Raw genomic sequence first — 22,954 nt, forward strand, 5'->3', positions numbered from 1 at the left:
TTGCAGCGTTCTCCGATTCATATCTCTCAGGCTGTCCACTATTTGGTGGCATCTGTACCATGTCTTGTTCATCTCCGCACCTCCAATTCCTAACACAGCTTCATGGCCTCTACTCTGTCAAATAAAAATGTGAATCGATGAATGCCTGTCTGGTTTTAATGACTCTCACATCTAAATTAGTTTCTCTAAAAACATAATTAGTTTTATTCTTTTTACATCTCTCTTATGGTATGAAAGTCAATTCCTCATTATTACTTTTCCATTGAATTTTTAGGGGTAAAATTTAAAGTGCTAGGGTAATAATATCGACAAGATATATGATAAAGATGAGGTCTAAAACTGGACGATAATAAGAGAAAATGGAGTCATGATAAGTTTGTTATCCTCTGGGTCATTCTAAGAAGAAATAAACTGAGTGCTAACACTAGTTTTCCTCTGATTTTTGTTGAAATCAGAACCAGGATTTTGTAGATGCAACTTTGTCCAGTAATGTGCATCAAGAAACTCTAGAAATCCAATGGCTATACAAAGTTGGGAATGGATTATAGTCTTGTTAAGAACCTAACTGACCAGATTCTGGTCATGACCTAAGTTTAGGTGTACATGCAGCACAGTGTGGAGTGGATTCCCCTGATTCAGTGAAGAAGTCTGCCCAGAGGAGATAGCAGCATTGCTTCAAAACACATGGCTGGTGGACCTGCTGAGGAGCTCATTTAGGTGAACTCACCCCTGGTCATAGAATGAGCCTCTGGGTCTTCAAGGCCAGTTCTAGTGCTATCTTTCCAAGTTATTCCTACAAATAATTCCCCCAACTCCACGTCTACCATCATCTTGTCCCAGCCAGAAATGGCCCCCTGCCTGGTCAGAGCACCTGTGATGATTTTGCAATTAGGGTTCTAACATACGATGTGTCCTGAGAGTCATTTGGGAATATTCTGTCTTAGCGTGTGCCAGCTTGCCATAGGCATAGTTTCATTAGAATGGCATGATCTGGTCCTCATCTAATCCTGTGCCACCAATTTTATGTCCGGTCTCAAACCTGGTCAATATCTTAGTTGTAATATTATACTGAAGTTTTGCTAAATATTACCATCAGGGACAACTAGGCAAAGCGTGCCCCCTCTCTATTATTTCTTATAGTTGCATGTAAAGCTACAGTTAGCTTAATAGAAATTCCAAAAATTAAAAGAAAAAATTCTTCCTGCCCTTTCTGTCTTTTGTTTCAGTCACTGGCATCACCAATCCTCCATCTAGTCATTGGGGTTTGTCTATGGGGAGTCAGTTAACTTACCTTCCTTTCTGTTTTCTCTTCTGTAAAATAGGGATAATATTAGTGCCTACTTCATGGAGTTTGGGGGAATGTTAAATGAATTTATATTTATGAAGCACTTGGAAGCATGTTTAACTGTTAAATAAAGAAAAAATAAATAAAACATCTTGTACTCAACCTTCTCTTTCTGTTCCAGATCCAGTAAGTTACTTAGTGCTTATAAATTTCTCTATGGTGTGTCTCTCAGATTCTGTTTTCACAGTCCCTCTGACAATTCAGACCTTCAGAGTCATTGACTCCTCTTACAGCTTTGCCAGGGTGAAGTTAGTTACAGCTCTTCTGCATGCTGTGGCTTCTCCTTTATTGTGCTCAACACTGATTTCCTGTTTCCTTTTTCTATCTCTTTTCCCCTACTGGACTAGAAGGTCCCTACTGGAAGGCACCAACTCTTATTTTTCTTTGAAATTTCAGCTCCTAGAAAATTTCCTGATACAAAATAAGTGCTCAGTGAGTATTTCATGAATGAGTGCTAATTATGCAGGAATAAAACTGTGGAAAATTCTGAAAGAGATGGGAATACCAGACCACCTGACCTGCCTCTTGAGAAACCTGTATGCATGTCAGGAAACACAGTTAGAACTGGACATGGAACAACAGACTGGTTCCAAATAGGAAAAGGAGTACGTCAAGGCTGTATATGTCACCCTGCTCATTTAACTTATATGCAGAGTACATCATGAGAAATGCTGGGCTGGAAGAAGCACAAGCTGGAATCAAGATTGCTGGGAGAAATATCAATGACCTTAGATATGCAGATGACACCACCCTTATGGCAGAAAGTGAAGAACTAAAGAGCCTCTTGATGAAAGTGAAAGAGGAGAGTGAAAAAGTTGGCTTAAAGCTCAACATTCAGAAAACGAAGATCATGGCATCTGGTCCCATCACTTCATGAGAAATAGATGGGGAAACAGTGGCTGACTTTATTTTGGGGGGCTCCAGAATCACTGCAGATGGTGATTGCAGCCATGAAATTAAAAGACGCTTACTCCTTGGAAGGAAAGTTATGACCAACCTAGAAAGCGTATTAAAAAGCAGAGACATTACTTTGCCAACAAAGGTCCGTCTAGTCAAGGCTATGATTTTTCCAGTAGTCATGTATGGATGTGAGAGTTGGACTATAAAGAAAGCTGAGCACCAAAGAACTGATGATTTTGAGTTGTGGTGTTGGAGAAGACTCTTGAGAGTCCCTTGGACTGCAAGGAGATCCAACCAGTCCATCCTAAAGGAGATCAGTCCTGGGTGTTCATTGGAAGGACTGATGTTGAAGCTGAAACTCCAATACTTTGGCCACCTGATGTGAAGAGTTGACTCATTTGAAAAGACCCTGATGCTGGGAAAGATTGAAGGCAGGAGGAGAAGGGGATGACGAGGATGAGATGGTTGGATGGCATCACCGACTCAATGGACATGAGTTTGGGTAGGCTCCGGGAGTTGATGATGGACAGGGAGGCCTGATGTGCTGTGATTCATGGGGTCGCAAAGAATCAGACACGACTGAGCAACTGAACTGAAACTGAATCTCCTGGCAGCTAGCTCTTTTTATAATTTACTAGATTTGGTCATTTGCAGTCATGGTAGACAATTATAACAGTCTCTGAATCTGTAGCTTAGTGGGACCTTAGTGTTGGACAACCATGGAGTCCTTGTTTGTGCCATAGATAAAGCCCTACAGATAAGCTTTCACTTTTCTTCTCCCATGAGCACATTGCCATGAGCTGCCAGGAAGCCTGTTAACTCCTGGACACAGCTCCATTCCCTGAGAGCCACATAAAGCATATAAAAGTTTGGTAACAGTCTGGATCATGGAATGCACCCAGCTTCTGTAAATATTTGCTGAGTAACATGAGACCATGATCAGATTAGCACTTGGCATCCTTGCAAAGTAAAATAAGACTGTTACCCTCAGTTCCTGATGATGTTACCAATGCTATGCTTCAATATTTTATTCCTACATCCTCCCACAGAGTTGTTCAGTCATTGGTAAAAGGAAGTAGATGTTGTGGGTTATAAGCTGGATCACTTCTATGGAAAATATCCCTGAGATCAGAGGCAAATTTTGTAAAGTATTCCAAGAAATGTTCAGTAACAGGGATTTTACTGGAACTGGGAAGAGAGTTGGCAAAAGTTGCAGTCTGGAGACTGCAAACCTGAACTTCCTTGGAGTCATTCATTATCTCTGCCTGAAGCTATTGACCAAGATAACACTCTCCCTCTTCTCTGCACAAGCAAAGGAGATGGGCCTGACATCAATCATCATAATAGCTTCTGTTTATTAAGTACTTTCATGTGTCAGGCACTTTGTTAGGGGCTGGTGATTTAACAGCAACAATGATAACAGCTACCACTACTGAATATTTACTTTGTGCAACATGCGTGTCGTAAGGACCTTACATAAATTACACCTACATGGCAGTGACCCAGCCACTGAGGGTCCATGTGTATTTTTCATTCATTTCATGGCCTGAACTCGCCCACATCCTTCAGTTTTTGAGGTCTCCCCGACCTTTTCAGTGAGAACAGGAACCCCAGGCCTTTTCAGTACTAGGCAGCAAACCTCCAACTTAGCCAACTCCAACTTCATTCCAGCAGGCCAGTTCCCCAACAGCAAATGAAGAAACTCTTCAGACAGAAAAAGAACTGAGCACCGAGCATTCAGGATGGGATTTCTGGAAAGGTTCCACTTTAGGTTTAAAGGAAAACTTTGGAAATGATTAGTAAGTTATTTGGAACCTCAATATTTTAAAGTTTGAGAAGCTGACATACTGAGAAATTTAATTTAGATTTCCTTAACACGCTCTTTCATGATAAGAGAGCATTCAGTATATCAGTATATAAATGCTATGCAACAGGACTGCCAAATTGCAACACAGAATGGGAGAAATCTGTCATTTTGAAATGCTAAGGGAATTCTTACCAACGGCATTCTCATCTTGTGAAGCTATTATTTTTCTGAACTATAATATGATTTATAAATCTCTGCTGAGTTTTATACTTCTAATGGGAACAGGCTTGAAATGAAATGTATTTTCTCAGAATATAAAATTCTCCCAGGAGTTGACCAAATGAGGAATAAAAAGAAACATCTCCTGCAACCACGTTTTCTAAAGTCTTGGTCTCTGCTGGCATATCCGTGGGTGAATGTTGGCCTTCAGAGTTCTGAACTCAGCTAGACTCTCTTCTCACTCCCCACACTTTCTTCCTGGGTGACGTCAGCCACTCTGAAAGCTTTGACCCTGACTTCTGCCCCAGTGATTCCCATATCCATCCTCCTCACCCTCCTCATATCTTTCCTGAGTTACACATCCCTGTGTCTACCTACTGAGACCTTCGTCATGCCCTCCAGACAGTTCAACCCCAAGCTCTTTCCTTTCCAAACGTCATTCCTTCTATTTGAGTCCCAGGGTTGCAACAGTACTAGCATCTATAGAGATAAGATACAGTTCCTGCTCCTGGGAAGCTTATACTAGCACAGGAGATAGGAAAGTGAACAGGCAATTATAAAAGGTCAGTAAGTGCTGGGGTAGGATTACCCCAAGGGGTTTTGGCTCTCATAGGAAGAGCTTGCAGTCCAGACATCATTCTAAGTAACCTCTTGGTTGAGTATGTTAGGTAATTGAGGGGTGTGTGTGTGTGTGTGTGTGTGTCTGTGTGTGTGTATGTGTATGTGTGGTTTATATTGAAGAATTGTGAGGAAGGACAGAGGAGTCTCATGGACAGGGGCCCAGAATGTGAGATCATGAAGACAGATTTGGGATATGGTTTGGGTAGGGTGCTCAGAAGGCACTGGACAGAGATAAGACTAGACCACCAGGGCCTGATCAGAACAAGCCTTGTATCCCTCATTGGATCTGCACAGAGTTTGAAATCCAAAGTGCATGGTCCAGAGGGTTGACTCAGTTTAGGAATGGGGATGTATGCTTGCATTTTTATGGAGAGCTTCATGTTATCATGACCCAGGCTCCATGGAGACCCACTGAAGTCTCAGATCTCTACTGTGTGTGCCATGAGATCATAAAATACATCCCCCCAAAATCAATCTGAGGTTACGTTTTATAAGAGTACTTTCCTCACAGTGCAGTTATACTCTTTATTCGTAATCATCTTTAATCCGTATAAGCACTCTGAGTCTCAGACAGACCATGGGCTTTGGCAGTAGATGAAAGACTTCAAAACCTTGAGCATGTTACTTAACCTCCCTGCATCTCAGTCATTCTCGCCCATAAGATTAGGATGAAAGAAAAAAAAAAAAAGATTAGGATGAAAGTAGCCCAAACCCTCATCTTAATCCCTCTGAAAATAAATGCATTTTGATAAGTTTGCTGAACTTGACCTAAACTGATATGAAACTGTTTATAGATTTTATTTACTCTCTTAGAATGAGTATTCAAATATTTTGCTGCAGAAGATGGATGTGTTTGGTCATGGGGTTGTTAATGGCACATTGCCATCTTCACTTTCTAATATTTGGAAAACTCTGAACTCAGGAACACATCTAGCCCAAGTGTTTTGATAAAGAATTTGAGGACCTGTAGTGTTATGTAAAGCATAAGATAATGCACATGAAGGACCTCCCTAGCACAATGAGTGGCACAAAACAAGGGCTCAGAAGTTACAGCTGTTATCAAAAAGAGGGCCACCTTGACTTTATAAAACAAGGCGAAAGAAACAGAAATATCTTAAAGAAAATATATTTTTCTATTTCTGGCCCCTCAACTATTTATAATGATAGTTTTGGAAAATCTGCGAGTGATGTAATTTTTCTAAGCATCATTTTTTCTGACATTAAATTGTCGTTGTTGTTGCTCAGTCATGTCCCGCTCTTTTGTGACCCCATGGCCTGTAGCCTGCCAAGCTCCTCTGTCCATGGGATTTCCCAGGCAAGAACACTAGAATGGATTGCCATTTCTGTCTCCAGGAGTTCTTCCTGACTAAGGAATCGAACCTGTGTCTCCTGCATTGCAGGCAGATTCTTTACCACTGAGCCACCAGGGAAACCTCACCTTTAAATCATAGGGGGAGGAAGACAATTCAGAGTGTCTGTTACAGACTCTCACAAAGACAGGTGATGGGAGATTCTGGGGGAGGAAACAGCACAGGTAACGGAGTGTGGGGTGGAAGAAAATTTCAGAGAAGGAGGGATAAACTTCTGACAGTCTGACACCCAGGGAGCGTGGCACAAAATGCCAACAAATAAAGCTCGGAGGTGTTTGAGGGAAGTTTGTTATGAAAAGCCTTGAATACCATGGTAGGTTAATATTTTATCCTGTAGATCAGGTGTTTTCAAATCATTCTATCAAGAGAATTTTATTGAAACGAAATTTTATTTGCATGGGAGCTCTGTATACTGCAACCCCACACAAATCTGTTTTTACTTTTTGGCTCAAATGCTCTTTTAAAAGGGCAAACCGGATCATCTCACTCCTCAGGGCACATTCCTCAAAGACTTCTCATCAGGCTTGGAGTAAAATGCCATCTCCCTTCATGGTTCTGGGTGATTTGGCCCTGCCCAGCTTATCTCACACCTCCCTGGCTCACCAATGAGCCACAGCCCTCCCCATGTCAAGGATCTTACAAAGGATGCCCTCATCTTTGCTCCTCCATCCCACTTGTCTAATTAGCTTCTACTCATTGAAATCTAAGCACAGCCACCTTTTCTGGGAGGAGCCTTTCCTGGCTTGATCAGGATCCCCTGTGTTACACTTTCTCATACCCTGTGGACGTCTCCATTCATTACCTGAGGATTTGTTTGTTTGATACTTTCTCCCCACTATTCTGCCAACTCTGAGAATGGGAAGTGGCTCCATATGTCTTGTTTATGACAGTGTCCCTGTCCAATGCCTTTTCGCTAAACACACCTCCAGAAACTATCTGCTATATGCCGGCCAAAAGCGAGTCATTTTTCAACCTCAAAATATTCTTCCCAAATTCTAACTGTTGAAAATACACCAGCAGATCCAACAGGAAGACAAATGGGAGAGGAGGCAGCTTTGGGTTGGAGTGAGGTCGGTTAAGTTGAAATGGTTGCAGCAAGAATGTGGGGCCTGGGGTATGTCCCACTGGGCCTACTCCTTGCCCACCACAGTGCTCCCCGAGGCATTGTCTCTGTGGTAGGGTGCTCCAGCTAACAGAAGGCATTTTTTTTTATTTGACTTTGGGGTGAATGTTCTCCAGAGTGTTTTCTTGGCCTGAAGGAACTTTCTACTTGATGGTCAACAGAATGGATAAATATTCACAGTAGCTTTGTGTCAACAGGAAGTATATTTCATTCATTTATTTCAACATCTCTTCTCTCGTGGGGTGGGACAGACTGTAAAAGACATCAGTAGGCTGGCCTCAATTTTATTCCTTTGTGTAAGACTGGGGGTAGAGTAGATATTTCTTTGGAAAGCCATTTGGCATAGGCCCAGACCATTGAGAAAACTGACTCTGTGCTCAGCAGATCCATGCATATGTGGGCCCTTCCTGGGTTTGAAAGCATGTGACCTGAGGCAGCTTGTGTGACTTTCCCTGGTTCAGTGTGGTCAGCTGTGATGGAGTCAAGAGCTCCCTTTATCTGTTAAATAGGGCAAATCAAAGTGAAAATTGCCTTTTGATTGAGTAGCATGGCTGAAGAAAATCAATAGAAATGGTCCGAGATCCCCTGGCGCCGTCTCAGTGTTGTGCTGTAGACTTTTGAAATTGCTGGAACACCGGGTTTCAGGCCTGTTCAAGGGCAGCTGAAAATCAACAGCTGAGTGGGTAAAAGGAGACGTAGTATGTCTGTGCAATCCTAGATTAAAGAGAAAATATATGCTGGCCAAATCAAGTCATTTTTCAACCTCAGAATATCTTTCCAAATTCTAAGATACTGTGTTCAAGTTTGACATGTTTAAGAGAGATGTAACAGCTGAAGTTGTCTTTGTTCAGAATGTAAGAGACAGTTTCGTCTAGACTTTCCGGAAAGATATAGAATGACATTTTCAGAACAAATCAAAATATATTTTTAAGGTTTTTTCCTCCTTCAGGAAGAGAATTTGACATGCTTTCCTGATTTGAATTTGGTTGATCTATAAATGGCCTCAGTAGTTTGATATAAAACTAGAGTAAATGAACCATTGAGAAAAGTTACTGAAAATGCTGTTAGTTCACTTTCCTGCCTTAATATGAGTACCACCAACATCACCACAATAACTAATATTTATTGAGTGGTCTCTAATGTGTGCTGAACTCTTGACATAAGAGTTCTTTCCTTAGTTCTCATAGCAACCTTAGGAGGTAGCTATTATTATTAACACCAGTTTTCCACTGAAGAAGCCAAGCCACATGGAGTTGAGAGCACGCCCCCAAAGCCACACAGCTGTAGGTGGACCAGCAGAAACCTGACGTCCCCCAGACTTGCCCTCCTCACCACGTGCTGTGTCTTCTTTCCCCACAGGGCTAGCATCGTTCAGAAACGCATCATTTATTTTCAAGATGAAGGCTCTCTGACCAAGAAACTTTGTGAACAAGGTAAGGAGGTCTGGATGTGTGGACTGGAGAGGACCAGATAAATGGAAGGTGGCTCAATCAGTCTAAGCGTTCGGCCACAGGAATTAAGGCAGTTGGGTTTTCTGAGTTCCTCCGGGTTCTGCTTCCTCACGTAGTTCCAATTTTTAATCTAGCTGTGTGCTGTGGATAATTGGATCTGCCTTAAACTCTAATTACTCAGCTTGATTCCCTGGGTAGGAGATAATATACCTTATATTGGTGTCGTCGTCTCGTTATTCTTGTGAAACAGTGATTATTCTGAGGAGATTCCTTGGAATAATTCACAGGACTTAATTAAGGAACACACAATTGTGCACCTCTAAAAAGTCTGTAATGGTTTTCTGGAATAATCACTAGCAGGAACTTGTGGGTCACGCAGGCAGGATGAGCAGATTTTCTCTAGGGGACAGGAATGCCAAGGGGGCTTTGCTTTTGTGGCCCTCACCTCATCGAGGGACCTAGTCCTTGGATGCGCAGTCATCCTTAGCACACAGGCACATGCACAGTCAGTGCTTACCTCCAGCCCTGCATGGCGCTGTGATGTTCAGTACCATGCCTCCTAGTACATAGTGAGTATACATATATGTACATGTATGTATAGACACATGCAATACACATATATGCTCATACATACAATTATTTGTTATATATGGTGTATGTTAGCTATTGTTATCAACATCCCAGGGCTTATTTATTAATCTACCGTGAAAAATTAATATTGTAAACATCTAAACGTGTTAGAAGTCCTTAAAGAACTAAATAAAAGTGGAAAATGTGCTGAAATTGTACATCTTCATGCTCTCTTTTCTATTAATTTGCGCAGACTTTTTTATTTACCTTTAGAGCAATTCACGGTTTGAGAAGAAATCAGTCTATCATGGTTTGAGAAGAAATCATTTCTATGTCTAGCAAATCATAAGCTACGAAGGAAAAGAGAAGATGGTAAATGTCCTCTAGGAAAATAATAATAGCTGATTTATTTGTGCTTGTTGTATGCCAGGCACCATTCTAAGGACTTCACATGCCTTAATCATGTCATCAGCACAACAATCCTATGTGGATTACATCATCCCTATTTCACAGATGAGAAGCCTGAGCCATGAAGAGTTTAAATAGCTCACTCAGCATCAGACAGCTCACGAGGAGGTCACAGTTTGAACCTAGAAGCCAGTGCCCTAACCATTGCATTTCTATCAAAGTGCTGTCTCCCAGTTCAGTAGCTTGGGTTGTGGCTTTGGGTAATCAAAACCTAGGTCTCCCTATGGGTGAGCTGGGGCAGAAAATAGGTCGTATGTGGAGGACTGCTTGGAGAGCATGGAAGGAGCTAAAGGGGAAGAGTTGGCTGCCCTGCATCAGGTCATACCTGTCAAAGGGGGGAGAGAGCTGAACCTGTGGGCCAGTGCCCCGGGCAGCTTCCAGGTGGGCATCACTATGCATGGATATTGGGGTTTTCCTTCTCTGTGTTTCATAGTCCACAGATTTGCTTAACCTTTACCCAAACCCAGAACATCTCAGCTCTTGAGGCTCTTGGTTTCTAATGGACAATCCAGTCCCTGCCCGGCTTGCATGTGATGACATCCAGGTCTCTGGGCATAGAGCTGTGGCTATTCTAGCTCACCTCTTGGTTGGCTAATCATGGCCACCGTGGTACAGTTTTGTTAGTTTGACTTTCAGAGGACAGCCTTATTTCCCAGATTTGAAGATTCCTAGAATACACTGCACTGTCAGCCTTGTGTACTGACAGCAACCAACAGCTAAATTGCACTTTCCAAAGCCTCAGCCCTGATGTTGTGAAAGCCTTGTCTAAGTTACGAATATGCTACCATTGTGCAGAAAAGCATCAATGAAAAGGCACTGCAAATCTCTATTGATTAGCACTTCTGAAGCAGAGAGCCTACCAAAATGACTAAGCATAAGTCTGTATAAAAACACCTCTTTCCCACAGCAACTTTGTGGACAAAAAACGACCTAGGAAGACCTGGGCTGTAGGATCGTGAGTCGCAGTTGTAGATGATTCCTGGAGACAGCAGACTCATGAGGTAATCCATCAGTTAGCAAAGCAGATCCCACATAGAAAGTCTTTAAGATACAACCATAGAGCAAAGGGATTCTCTCCAACACTTTCATTAAAGTATTCGTACATTTGTTGAGTCAAATCAAATCTATCAAGGAAAGAGAGAAACTAGTGTCTGTTTCTTTTCCCCAGTTAAAGCTATTAATCCATAGGGGAAATCTAAGAATTGCACAGATTAAAAGCAATGGTAATTATTTTTCAAAAGAGGCATGAAACATTGTTACTTACAATTAAAAGCAGAAACATAAAATATTTCAAAAGGTGACCTATAATAAACAAATGTGCACATATGCTCACTTTAAGACCATGTCACAGACAAAGGAGAAAGAGGAAAAGGTGAAGGGAAAAGCAGAGATGAGAGAAAAATGTAGATAGAGAAGGGATAATCAGCAAGGGAAGAGAAACAAAAATAAGATCAGAGAGACTTGCCTGGTGGTCCAGTTAAGACTGCATGCTGCCAGTGCTAGAGGTTCCCAGGTTCCCTCCCTGATCAGGGGACAAGATCCTATGTGCCTCAAACAAGACCCAGGGCAGCCCTCCCCAATCCCCCCGCCCACCCACCGCCACAAAAAAGAATAAGGTAAGAGTAGAAAAGGAAGCTGGTATTAAGAATAGAAATGAGGGGGCCAGTGTAGCTTGAGAGATGCTGCAGGGTTTCAAGTTACCAATTTCAAGTTTCAAGTTACCAAGGGTATTATGCAGGCCCTGCAGGTTAGGAGAAGAGGGGTAAGTTAACACTTGCTATCACTCCCCTTTGAAAACCTGATCCACTTTCAGTGGGCTTTTCCTCATTAGGAAACAGCATGTCTACTTTTATTTTCAAACTTAGAAATTTATTTTTTCAATGGAAGCTTCTTTTTCTTTGGAATTCCAAAGTGTTTATTATAAGTGCTTTCCCTTGAACCCCTGTATGTATCTTTAAGTTCACTGCTTATATCAGAAAGCCCTTTTGATAAGGTGGAGCTACCAGTTTGCGTTATTTTGGTTCTTTGAGAGATTATTGCTGCTTCATTTAACAGTGCCTAGTAGTTACAACGGAAACCCCAGCATGTATCTCTTAGCTCTGAATCCCTTTTTCAAAACTAACTTAGTCTTTTTAAAACATAGATGATCATAATGAAAATGTGAAAAGGAAAAACCTTTAGGAGTTACTCATTTATGCCAACTTTCCTGAAATATATTCAATAGTGCTTGTCCCTTACGTATCAAAGTGGCTCACACAGCAATCAGACCTGGACATCGTGTACATAGGGAAGTGGGAAGCTTGCTTCTAACACACACAATGCTCTTGCCTCTTCCTAGTGTACAAAAAGTAGCCAAACAATGATTTCTATTTGGGGTGATTTCAGATCTCTTCTTTAGGGCTATTTAGAGATTCTGGAGCTCTGTAGATAAGTACTTTTTTTAATGCACCATTCTTTGTTTGAAAAAGCTAAATGAGAAACACACAGATTTCTCCCACTGGTGTTTATGCAAACCTATCCAGCAGAAGGTCTTTCCTACAGTGATATGGTATACAGGTTAAGAGTGAGCATGGGCCGTAGATTCAAAAAAGACCTGGGTTCCAGTTCTGCCTGCACCACGCATCAACTCAGTGACTTTGGGCTGGTTAACTAATGTGCCTTAGTTTTATGATCTATAAAATAGAGTTAACCAAAGTCCTGATGTCCTAGGATTGCCAGGATTAAATGAGACAGTATATGGAAAGGAATCAACACATACAGGACTCTATGCAATGTGGTGCTTATTACAGTATCCCATACTTTTGTCTCCATCCTCGAACCCAGAATTCACTTCTTTCACCTATCGCTGATTTTGCACATTCAAACCAAAAGAACTCAGTGAATTCCATAAGGAAGACTTGTAAAATGCTCTTCCTAACTCTCAAAAAGATATTTAAACTCTCTTTTGCTGCTCTTTATATAATAGTTAAGATTAAATGTCCAACTTGAAAAAAAAAAAAAAAGAGGGAGGGAGAACATTCATGTTAATATCTCCTGAGGAACCAAAGGAAAAGCAGCTGAAGCAAGTTGCATCTGTAGACATTGTTTTCGTCTTGCAGGAAGCAGAACAGACTAAAAGCAACAATGCACAGTTAGGGATGTGGGCCTGACAATCAGAAATACTGAATTTATTCATGTAATCTCTTTTTTTCCACTTATCAGCTATTCACAGCTAAAAGTGGGGGCGGAGAGGGAATCTCGAGTTTTTCCCGGCTGTTTCTATGCTCAGAAGTAAACCTGAACTTATGAACATATTCCCAAACCCCCAACCCTCCCAGAAAGTCTCTGAAAGCTTGATAAGAAGTGATATGACTACATATGCATAATTTTTTAGAAATAATTTTCACCATTCCTTATGTCTCTCTACTTGTTCTCATTGCTCTCTGTCAAAGCTTTTCCTTCTTGTACTGGCAGTTTGGCCCCAGAGAATATTCCTTAGGAAACACACACACACATGCATATTCCTCTTGAAATCTGGTGGAGAAATCCTATTGTGGGAGGGATGGGAAAGGAGATTCAGGTCCAGAAACGATAACAATAAACTTTACCAAGATAGCCTCCATCCCAAATATTCTATGTTATTGGTCCCATTGGTCTCCTCACATTATTAAAGCAAAAGTTCTGGTTTATTTTTAATTTGAAAAATATAGTGATCATCCTTAGAGTTAAATAAAATCTGTTATAGCTGGACCTGGTTCTGAATTATTGATCAGTAAAAACTGCACTTTGATTCCCAGGTGAGTCAGTGTTAAAGCATCTGCCTGCCAATGCAGGAGATGCATGTTCAATCTCTGGTTCAGGAAGATCCTCTAGAGAAGGAAATAGCAACCCACTCCTGTATTCTTGCTGGGAAAATCCCATGGACAGAGGAGCCTGGCAGGCTACAGTTCATGGGGTCACAGAGTTGGACATGACCTAGTAGTGACTGAGCACACACGCGCACAAACTGCATTTCGCATTCTTTTCCCAAGCATTAAGGACAGGATGAGGCCAAGATGCCACTGTCTTATAAATGACTCACAGTTGCTTCCTAACTTGGTGACTTTCCTGACTCTTTCAGATTCCACATTTGATGGGGTGACTGACAAACCAATCCTAGACTGCTGCGCCTGTGGAACTGCTAAGTACAGGCTCACGTTTTATGGGAACTGGTCTGAGAAGACACACCCAAAGGATTACCCTCGTGAGTAGAACAGCTATTTTATGCGCTGGGGGAAAGGGTCTTACAAAGTTCTGTCTGATTGTAGGGAACACAAGCTGATGCTCCTTACTTACTCATTCGTGAAACACATTCCAAATAAGTGAATTCATTGAGAGAGGCAGATATCAGTGGTAGGCATTCAGCTTCTTTGCATAGCATTATTCTAAGTGTTTTCTTATTTGTGATTTTAAAAAATATTCCTGAGGTCATGCTACTTATCTTCAGGCCAGATACTTGATCACCTCAATTCTCTTAAAGTGACTGTATTCATACAACTGGCCTATTTGTGCTGGAAGAGCTGGCAAAAAAACCCTTGACTTCATAAACCAAGGTCAACAAATATTCAACATCCTCAACCAGAGTGTGCATCAGGTGATATATCAGATACCACCTTAGAATCCTTATGGCACCATGCTCCAGGTAGCCAATACCAATCCATGAGAGTTGTCAGGCAACCCCAAACTTGTTTTAGAGTAAACACTTAACCAGGACCCTACCAACTCCCTTTTATCAAACAATTGTCTCATCAAATGCCTGCTGCTGCTGCTAAGTCGCTTCAGTCGTGTCCGATTCTTTGCTACCCCATAGAAGGCAGCCCACCAGGCTCTCTTGTTCCTGGGATTCTCCAGGCAAGAACACTGGAGTGGGTTGCCATTTCCTTCTCCAATGCATGAAAGGGAAAAGTGAAAGTGAAGTTGCTCAGTCGTGTCCGACTCTTAGCGACCACATGGACTGCAGCCTATTAGGCTTCTCTGTCCATGGGATTTTCTAGGCAAGAGTACTGGAGTGGGGTACCGTTGCCTTCTCCCCATCAAATGCCTAACATGTGTCAAATACAGTGCTAAACTTTAGATATATTTATAACAGTGAATAAAACAAGACACAACCCTTCTTTAATACGGAGAGAGACATTAATTAACCACACAAATGATATGAAAATTAAAACCATGAATAGTGAACTTATTATGTGGAGCATTCTCATGTATGTGTCATTTCATCATCAAAATAACTTGCTTCTGTGGATGAATTTACTGGAGATCACAGAGACATCGTGAGTTACTCCTAGTCCAATGTAAGTACAATCATCCCTCGGTATTCAAGACAGACTGGTTCCAGGAACCCCAAGGATATCGAAATCCATGAATGCTCAGTCCCTTCAATAAAATGACATGTGTAGATCCTCCCATATACTTTAAATCACCTCTAGATTACTTACAGTATCTGATACAATGTAAATAGTTGTAAATACATTGTAAATGCTGGGTCAATAGCTATTGTGTGGCAAATTCAAGTTTTGTTTTTTAAGACTTTCTGGAATTTTTTTTCCCAAATGTTGATGACCCATGGTTGATTGAATCAACAGTTGTAGAACCCTCAGAAAAAATGGTTAGTGGTAGTGGATCCAAGATGCAGAAGAGTTTTGTCAGGCTCCTTGCCCTGCCTTCTGTTTGGATTGCCTTTGAGACGCAGTGTCTCCCATTCTCTCTGTGGGTGGCAGGATGTCCGTGTGTGGTACTGAGCATGCTTTTTCTGCTCATTGTATGTTTCATTCTTGTTCACTTCACTCTGGAGTTGCCCCAGCTGGGAAAGAAAAGGGATGCTGCAGAAGGGATGAAAAAGGGGGATTTAGGTCAGCCTCAAAGGAAGTGGTGGGGGCAAAGGGTACATGACTAGGACTTAAGAAGACCCAGTCCAGACGAGAACCTCCACGGTCCCCAAACAGCCCACCCAGAGGGGACTCCAGCATTTCTTGGCAGATCAAGAGCCTTATTGTTTAATTTTACCCACATGTAATCAAGGCTTGCGATCTTAGAAGCTTCATACTAGTTCATTCTTCTGACTTGATCTGATTCAGCTGGTGTGAGAGACCTGCCTGAACAGTCTTGGACTCTGCCTGCAGGGGGAAAAAACCACTCAACAAGGATGATGGAAAAAATTTCCTCTAGTGTCTCCCATCCACTAATCCAGAGGAGATAAAATGTTAGGGGCTCATTACCCATCTTTTGTAATCCTATGGCACTTCTTGCCTTTTCTGTTCTGACACTGGTTATTTCCCAGAATTTTTTTAAAAGGGTATAAACCATTGTTTCTGGGTCTTTGGGCGAAATCAAGTACAAATCTATACAGAATTTCTGTGGAGTTTTGTTGGGAGTTTCTTGATACATGGATAAGCAGACATGTGTTCCAGATCCCTGAGGAAGCTTGCACAGTCAGAGGTCAGAGTGTGTCCTAATTTTTGATTGGAAGAAAATGTGGTCACTATGTTCAGAAAAGCATTTATCACATCATATCATAATTATCCCTTCAGGAGCTTTTCTTCTCCACCGTACTGAGAAGTCCTCCAGGACAAGAGCCACAACATGCTCATCTTTCATTCTTAGTGCCTGCAAGTGCCTTTGGCCTTCCCAAGTCCTGGGTACTGATTGGTGGACTCAGAGTGGCATGCGCTGTGACCCGGGAGGCAGATTTGTAGTCCACATTAGTCATGGTGGTCAGTACTGAGCAGGGAAAGAGCCAGACCTTCCCTGGAGGGAAAGGGGTGAACTTGGACACTAAGGGCACTGGAGCAAATCAGAAGGGCACAGAGAGGTGCCCTTGAGAATAACTGGGTCTAACTGGGAACTTGAGAATTCAATATGCACAGAAATAATTTCAGCCAGTCTTAAGTCATAGATGGCTTTCATTTTACCCCTCCAGGGACGATTCTGTCTTCATAACCAACCCTGGCTGTTAAGCCCAATTTAGTCATGATACTTTTCAGCAATATTGCAAACTGATACATGACAAGTTCTCCTCTTTTCACTAATTACTCATCCCAAATTCCACTTTCTCTGCAAGCACCTCAGAGCAGCAGTTCTCAAGCTTTTTAATTTCAGGGTGTCTTATACAGGCTTAAAAATTATTGAGAACTTCAACATGCTTTTGTTTAGGTGAACTGTGTCTCAATATTCACCATCTCAAAAATTAAAAGATATTTTAAAAATATCACTTATTAGTTAACTTTAAAAAGTAACATATAATGAATTAATAATGATTAGCTTATTACATGTTGACATATTTTATGAAAATAGCTGTATTGTCCAAACAAAAGAAATTTAGTGAAAAAGATGTCATTGTTTTACATTTTTGCAAGTCTCTTTAATACCTGGTTTAATGGAAGACACCTGCATCCTCATATTTGCCTCTGCATTTAACCTGTTGTGTCATCTTTTTTTTTTTTTTTTTGGCTTAAGTATGTGAAGAAAATTCTGTCTCACACAGATATGTAATTGGAAATGAGAAGCATATTTAAATAACCTTTTCAGATAATTACAGATAATCTTATTTGATGCTACACCCAAACTCTGCAAATGGTAGTTTCTTAAAGGAGAATTACAATGTGGAATGAGAAACCATATCAGTGAACTTGTACTCTGTTACATTAAAATGTGTTGCTTTCCCTTGTACTTTCAATGAATCTTTCACAGATGAATGATTTTATAACATCATCTATTGATTGTTTGAAAAATATTGGTTTACTGAGTTGTGCAGATAATCCAGATACTGAAACATTTCTTTATGCCACATCAAAAATCACATTTGTTAAGATCATTTCCAATCTCATCAGTAAAGTGTTAATGTATTAGAAAGCTATCAAATTCATGGCAGTGGATACAAGTTTCCCAAGATCCCAAGCTTTGCTTGAAACCTCAGATTTTATCATTGGCAACAAATACTGTCAGGTCTTTTTCTTGAAGTGACAGGCTCATTTCATTTTTTAAGAAAATGTATGCCAAATTCTCAAGTCTGAATAACCATAATTTGTCATTCATTCTTTCAAGTAAAAATGATGTTTTATGACAATGAAAGTGTCCAACTTGCACCTCAAGCAATTGTACAAGTGCTTTTATTTAATATACAGCAAAAAGGCGTCATGTGTTTTTCCCAATTAGTCATGCAGAGTAATAAAAACATGTGTACTTAAAGATAGAGAGTTAATAACATTAATAATGTATATTGTTTCATCAAGGCTATTCCTTAGTGAAACTGACTTTTGGGGTTGTTGTTTAGGGCTAGTCCCTGGTGGTAAGGAATACATTCATGATTAATATGGTTCAAGGCCACTGCCTTGACCCTCACTGAGTGCCAGGAGTTTTACTTGCAATTGCTTTTGCCACATCAGTGTTAATGTTGACACACGGCAAAAAGAAAATTTTGTCTAAGTATTACTATGAAAGTAGTTTTCACCTCATAGATCCCTCTGAAAGGGCTGGAGGTGGGGGTGGTCTCAGGGGTCTGTAATCGTGCTTGAGAATGTCTGCAATAGGATTAGATAGCAGCCTAAGAGGGCTGTCCTTCAGTTGTCTTTGGGAACTTGTCCACTGTGGCTTTCAGCCGTCTGTTGTGGGGGGCCACATCTGCAGGTAGCTCTTCTCAATCATTATTCAAAATGGTTTGTTCCAAATGCTGTTTCTGGGGCTTCCCTCTCTTGGAGGACAGAGTATTCTCTGTATCTATGATGTCTCTGTCTCATAGAGGAACTAAGCCTGAGATGAGGAAGGCAGGAAGATGGTATAAATGATCTCTGGCATTCCCTCCAATTGCAATGCCATAGATCACTGCTGGCCATCTGAAAATAGTAAAACCTTTTTTAAAATTCATTCAATCATTAGTTCATTTATTTGGCTAACTGATATCTTTTTAAAACACTCCTAATTGGATAATTTCTAGAAATCCATTTGAAATCTGGATTATGCAAGTTTTACCTTTTAATTTTATTAGTGGGAAAAAAATACACACACACACACACACACACACACACACACACACACAAGATTAAGGGCTCAGATCACATAGCTAGAGAGAGTTCAGAACTGAAATCAAAGCTCAGATCTTCTGATTCCCTTTTGCCTTCCTCTGGGGCTATCACAAGGCGGTCTTCTCTCCTCTGGAGTAAAATTACATATCTCATTCACAAAGCATCTTTTAATAAGGCCCTGGTATACCACCATGGTCTCAACTGCTACCAAATTCTGAACAGCTTGGTCCCACTGTATAAAGACCTGGGCTGCAGAGATCCTAGTTTAGAAGTCAGAGCTCTGGATTCACTGTTAGGAAAAGGGCATGCCCCCAGTGTCTGTCCTCGGTACTGCAAGTCTGCAGTGCTCCAGGAGCATTTGTTCTTTACAGGAACCTGGTGAATAGGCAGCATTACTGTGTAGGGATGTCTCAGGGGCTGGAGATATGCCCACTCTTCATCAGGGAATTGGGAGTTGCCTAACAGGTGCTGAGTCTCTTTGCTGTCTTGCTCTGAGCACAGTATCTGTGTTTTTGACAAATGCTTCTGCCCCACAGAGACTCTGTAATCTCCCTTGACAATGTCAACTGCATAACTTCCCTCACTTTTGATGTAACATTGAATTTAATACCGTTTGACAAATATATGTTGACAAAAGGAACATTTTTTCCAAGAGCCAATTTTTTTTTCATATGGCAACAGATTGCCTAGAATATAAACATGGCCACTGGAATACTCTATGGAATCAAAGTTAATTTCAGCATGAAACTCAGCCATCTTTTCCATTGGTCACTTAATTTTTAAAAATTATTAATTCTTAAATCCAGTCACGTGAATCACCACCACTCTTACACTTGGCAACTTCTTTCATTTCCTCATATAGTCGACTGTATGCAGAGTTTCTACATCACATGTGAACACATCATGTCCTGCTCTTCGCATTTGATTTGGTTTCCATAGTCATAATTTATAACAGCTTGATCTAAGTCACTTATCCAACTGTTCTTTTATTGAACATTTAAGTGATGTTAGGCCTTTTGCTAATATAGAAAGTTCTACAATAAAATACTTTCTCCTTCAACTCTTCCTTCATTCTTCCACCTTTCTTTGAATCATTTCCTTGAAATAATTCCAAAGAGTAAGACTGCTGGATTAAAGGATATGGACATTTTTTGGCTCTTGAAACTTTTTGCCAGATGCCTCTCTGAAACATTTGTATCATTTCACCATGTTAATAGTAATGAATAAATATATCTGTTTCTCCCAGCCTCTTCAGCATCCAGTATCACTTTCTCCATTGGGTTTGGCCAATTAATGGTTATAAAAGGTTAATCTTATTTTAAACTGGCATTGATTTAATTACACATTTGAATTTTTTCATATTTATTGTCCTTTGTCTTTAAAGTCAGCCACTGGTGACTGGGGTGTTGGGAGAAATCAAGCCTGATTTTGCTTATTACCTTCCCAGGGCTGAGGTCATTATCTGGCACATTGAAAGCCTCTCAATAAATAGTGCTGATGAATGGATGATTGATGAGTAGCAGTTATGAAATGAGCAAGGGAGAAAGTGGAGGGAGATGAACAATGAAAAATCACTGATGAGGTTGTGGCAGGAGAGAGGAGGGGTGCTTTATATTGATGCTGAGGGGTGAGCACATTGAAAGGGGCAGGAGGTATAAGGGAAGACGGGTGAGGAAGATATTGCAATGATGATGGTAGCTTGGGCTAAGGCAGTGTATGTGGTGATGGAGAGAATGAATAGGTTTGAGTTCCCTTTTAGGAGGAGACTCTGCCATGGATTAGATGTGGAGAAGTGGGAGGGAGAAGCGTCAGAACTCACAAGCCAGTCTCTAGTTTGGAGATAGAGGTAACTCTTCCATCTTAAAATATTCCTCAATATTGTCTTTCCATTTTTATAAATGATTGTGAAATAATTTTTATCAAGTTCTGTAAAGGATCCTGTCAGAATTTTAAGTGCGATTGTATTAAATCATCAAATTACTTTGGGAAGAATTGTCAGCTTTATAACATTTAGCTTGCAGAGTTCCTTCCCATTTAAAAATAAGACCATTTGTGGATTCCCTTAGCCCAGTGCCTGTAGCAACAATGAGCCCAATGTAGACCACAGCCCCCTTCTCTTGATCTAACTTCAGAAATAATTCAACATTCAATAAACAATAATTCTACTTCCCATCATCACTGGGAAATCTCTTTCTGAGCTGAGTAACGGTGCCCATCAGAGCTTCCCAGCTGTGCCACCACCAGGCTGAGTCACGAACAGAGTATGTCGCCAGGAAATAGAATTTGGTACCAAGCACATGTGTCATGATACACTGTTTCAGTAAAGAAGGAGCAGAGAGAATAGATTAAATAGCTTTTTCTCTCTCTTTTTCTCCCTTCCCTCCATCTCTTTGGGGAGTCTTACAGCAACAACTCACTGGAGTATGCTTTGAGAGAAGAGAAAAAAAAAAAAAACAATCTCATCTTCCCATAAACAAGCAGGTTGAATGCACATATTAATATTTGATCTTTCCTCAAATTCCATAAAAATAACACTAGGTAAATATATATGTATCCAAAAAGATAAGAGGGCCATACCATGCAAGAAATATCACTAAAATCTGGGAAAATAAAAGACCATAAACAAATGGCAACCGCCAAGCAGAGCAGGGAAAGATGAATCCTAAGTATTGAGTTGGCTAAAACATTCATTCTGGGTTTTTCCATAGCATCTTAACAGAAAAACTTGAATGAATGTTTTGGCCAACCCAGTACCTGCACAGCAGATAGTGCAGAAGGCCCAAGCCCATTCATAGTATGGAACATAAGAGCAGAACCACATGTTCAGCACAATGAATGAAAAAGTGCTCAACACAACGTCATGAAAGTTTAGAATAATTGGGATAGGGACAACTCTGAAGAGCAGTGGGCATTCAGAGAAATGGGTAACAAAAGATCAGACCTCTTTAGAGCAACACAAGAACTACACAGCGATGGAACACCCTCAAACTGCAAGCTCGTGGTTCTGAATTCTCAGGGGAGGAACTTTTGTTCAGCTCAGAGTCCTGGTCGGGATAGAGATCCGCTCTTGTCATCTCCATGTCCTAGTTAAGTTTCTTTCTGGATCACCTTTTTGTTGAAGGTGATAAGAGAGTATGTAATAGGTAATCTCTGCTTTTCTATATTTACAGAGTTTTGTATTTTTTTAGTAACCTCATATTTGTTTACTCTAGAAAGCTTTATTTTAGCTTATTCCATCCCAGGTGCCAAGGGATATGTTCATTTATGGCACATGAGCATCTCTGGTCCATGCGAGGTCCCTCTGGCTTTGTTTTGTTTTATCACATCTATCCCACAGTTATTGTGATTACAGTCACATTAAAATTTTTTCTGCTATCTTATTTTATATTTTCTGAAATGACTTCTTTCTGTTCCCTGAGTCAAGTTTTTTGCCAATGGCTTAAAAGTTACTTGACTCATTTTTTTGGTTCTTATGGTGGTTGCCTTTAATTTAAGACACATGTTTATGTCTATTTACCTCTATTGATTTCATAAACATTTTTATACTTATATCTTCCCTGAACAAAAACAAGAACATTAGCATGCTCTCATTCCTTCGGTCTCTATGATCCCTGTACCCAAATATACACTTCATACTGATTATTTTCTAGAACTTCATTTCTGAATTATTACAGATATTTTCTTTTTTTACTGAAGGGAGTTGATTTACAATGTTATGTTACTTTCTGCTGTACAACAAAATGTTTCCGTTATTCATATGTACATTCTGTTTTTATATTCTTTTCCATTAGAATTTATCAGAGGATATTGAATATAGTTCTCCATGCTATACAGTAAGATGTTGTTGTTTATCTGTTTTGTATACAAAAGCTTACATCTGCCAGTCCATCCCTCCCTCAACTCCAGTCTACTCTATCTGTGATTCTTTTTCTTTTTCATAGACAGGTTCATTTGTATCATACTTTAAATTCCACGTATAAGTAATATCATATGGATTTTTTCTTTTAGTCATTGCTTTTTTATACAAACATAAGCTTCACTA

At 40.5% G+C, this 22,954-nt stretch overlaps 1 protein-coding gene across 1 annotated transcript in view; it reads left to right on the forward strand.

Annotated features, from left to right (window-relative positions):
- The window catches only part of SPON1 (spondin 1), a 311,073-nt gene that overhangs the window by 123,028 nt on the left and 165,091 nt on the right, over positions 1-22,954 (forward strand). The window contains exons 4-5 of the mRNA XM_018059584.1: positions 8,745-8,818; positions 13,974-14,096. Of these exons, the coding sequence (XP_017915073.1) occupies positions 8,745-8,818; positions 13,974-14,096 (197 nt within the window). The remainder of the gene's footprint in view (positions 1-8,744; positions 8,819-13,973; positions 14,097-22,954) is intronic.

Source organism: Capra hircus, chromosome 15, assembly GCF_001704415.2.
Source record: "Capra hircus breed San Clemente chromosome 15, ASM170441v1, whole genome shotgun sequence".
Classification (NCBI taxonomy): Eukaryota; Metazoa; Chordata; class Mammalia; order Artiodactyla; family Bovidae; genus Capra; species Capra hircus.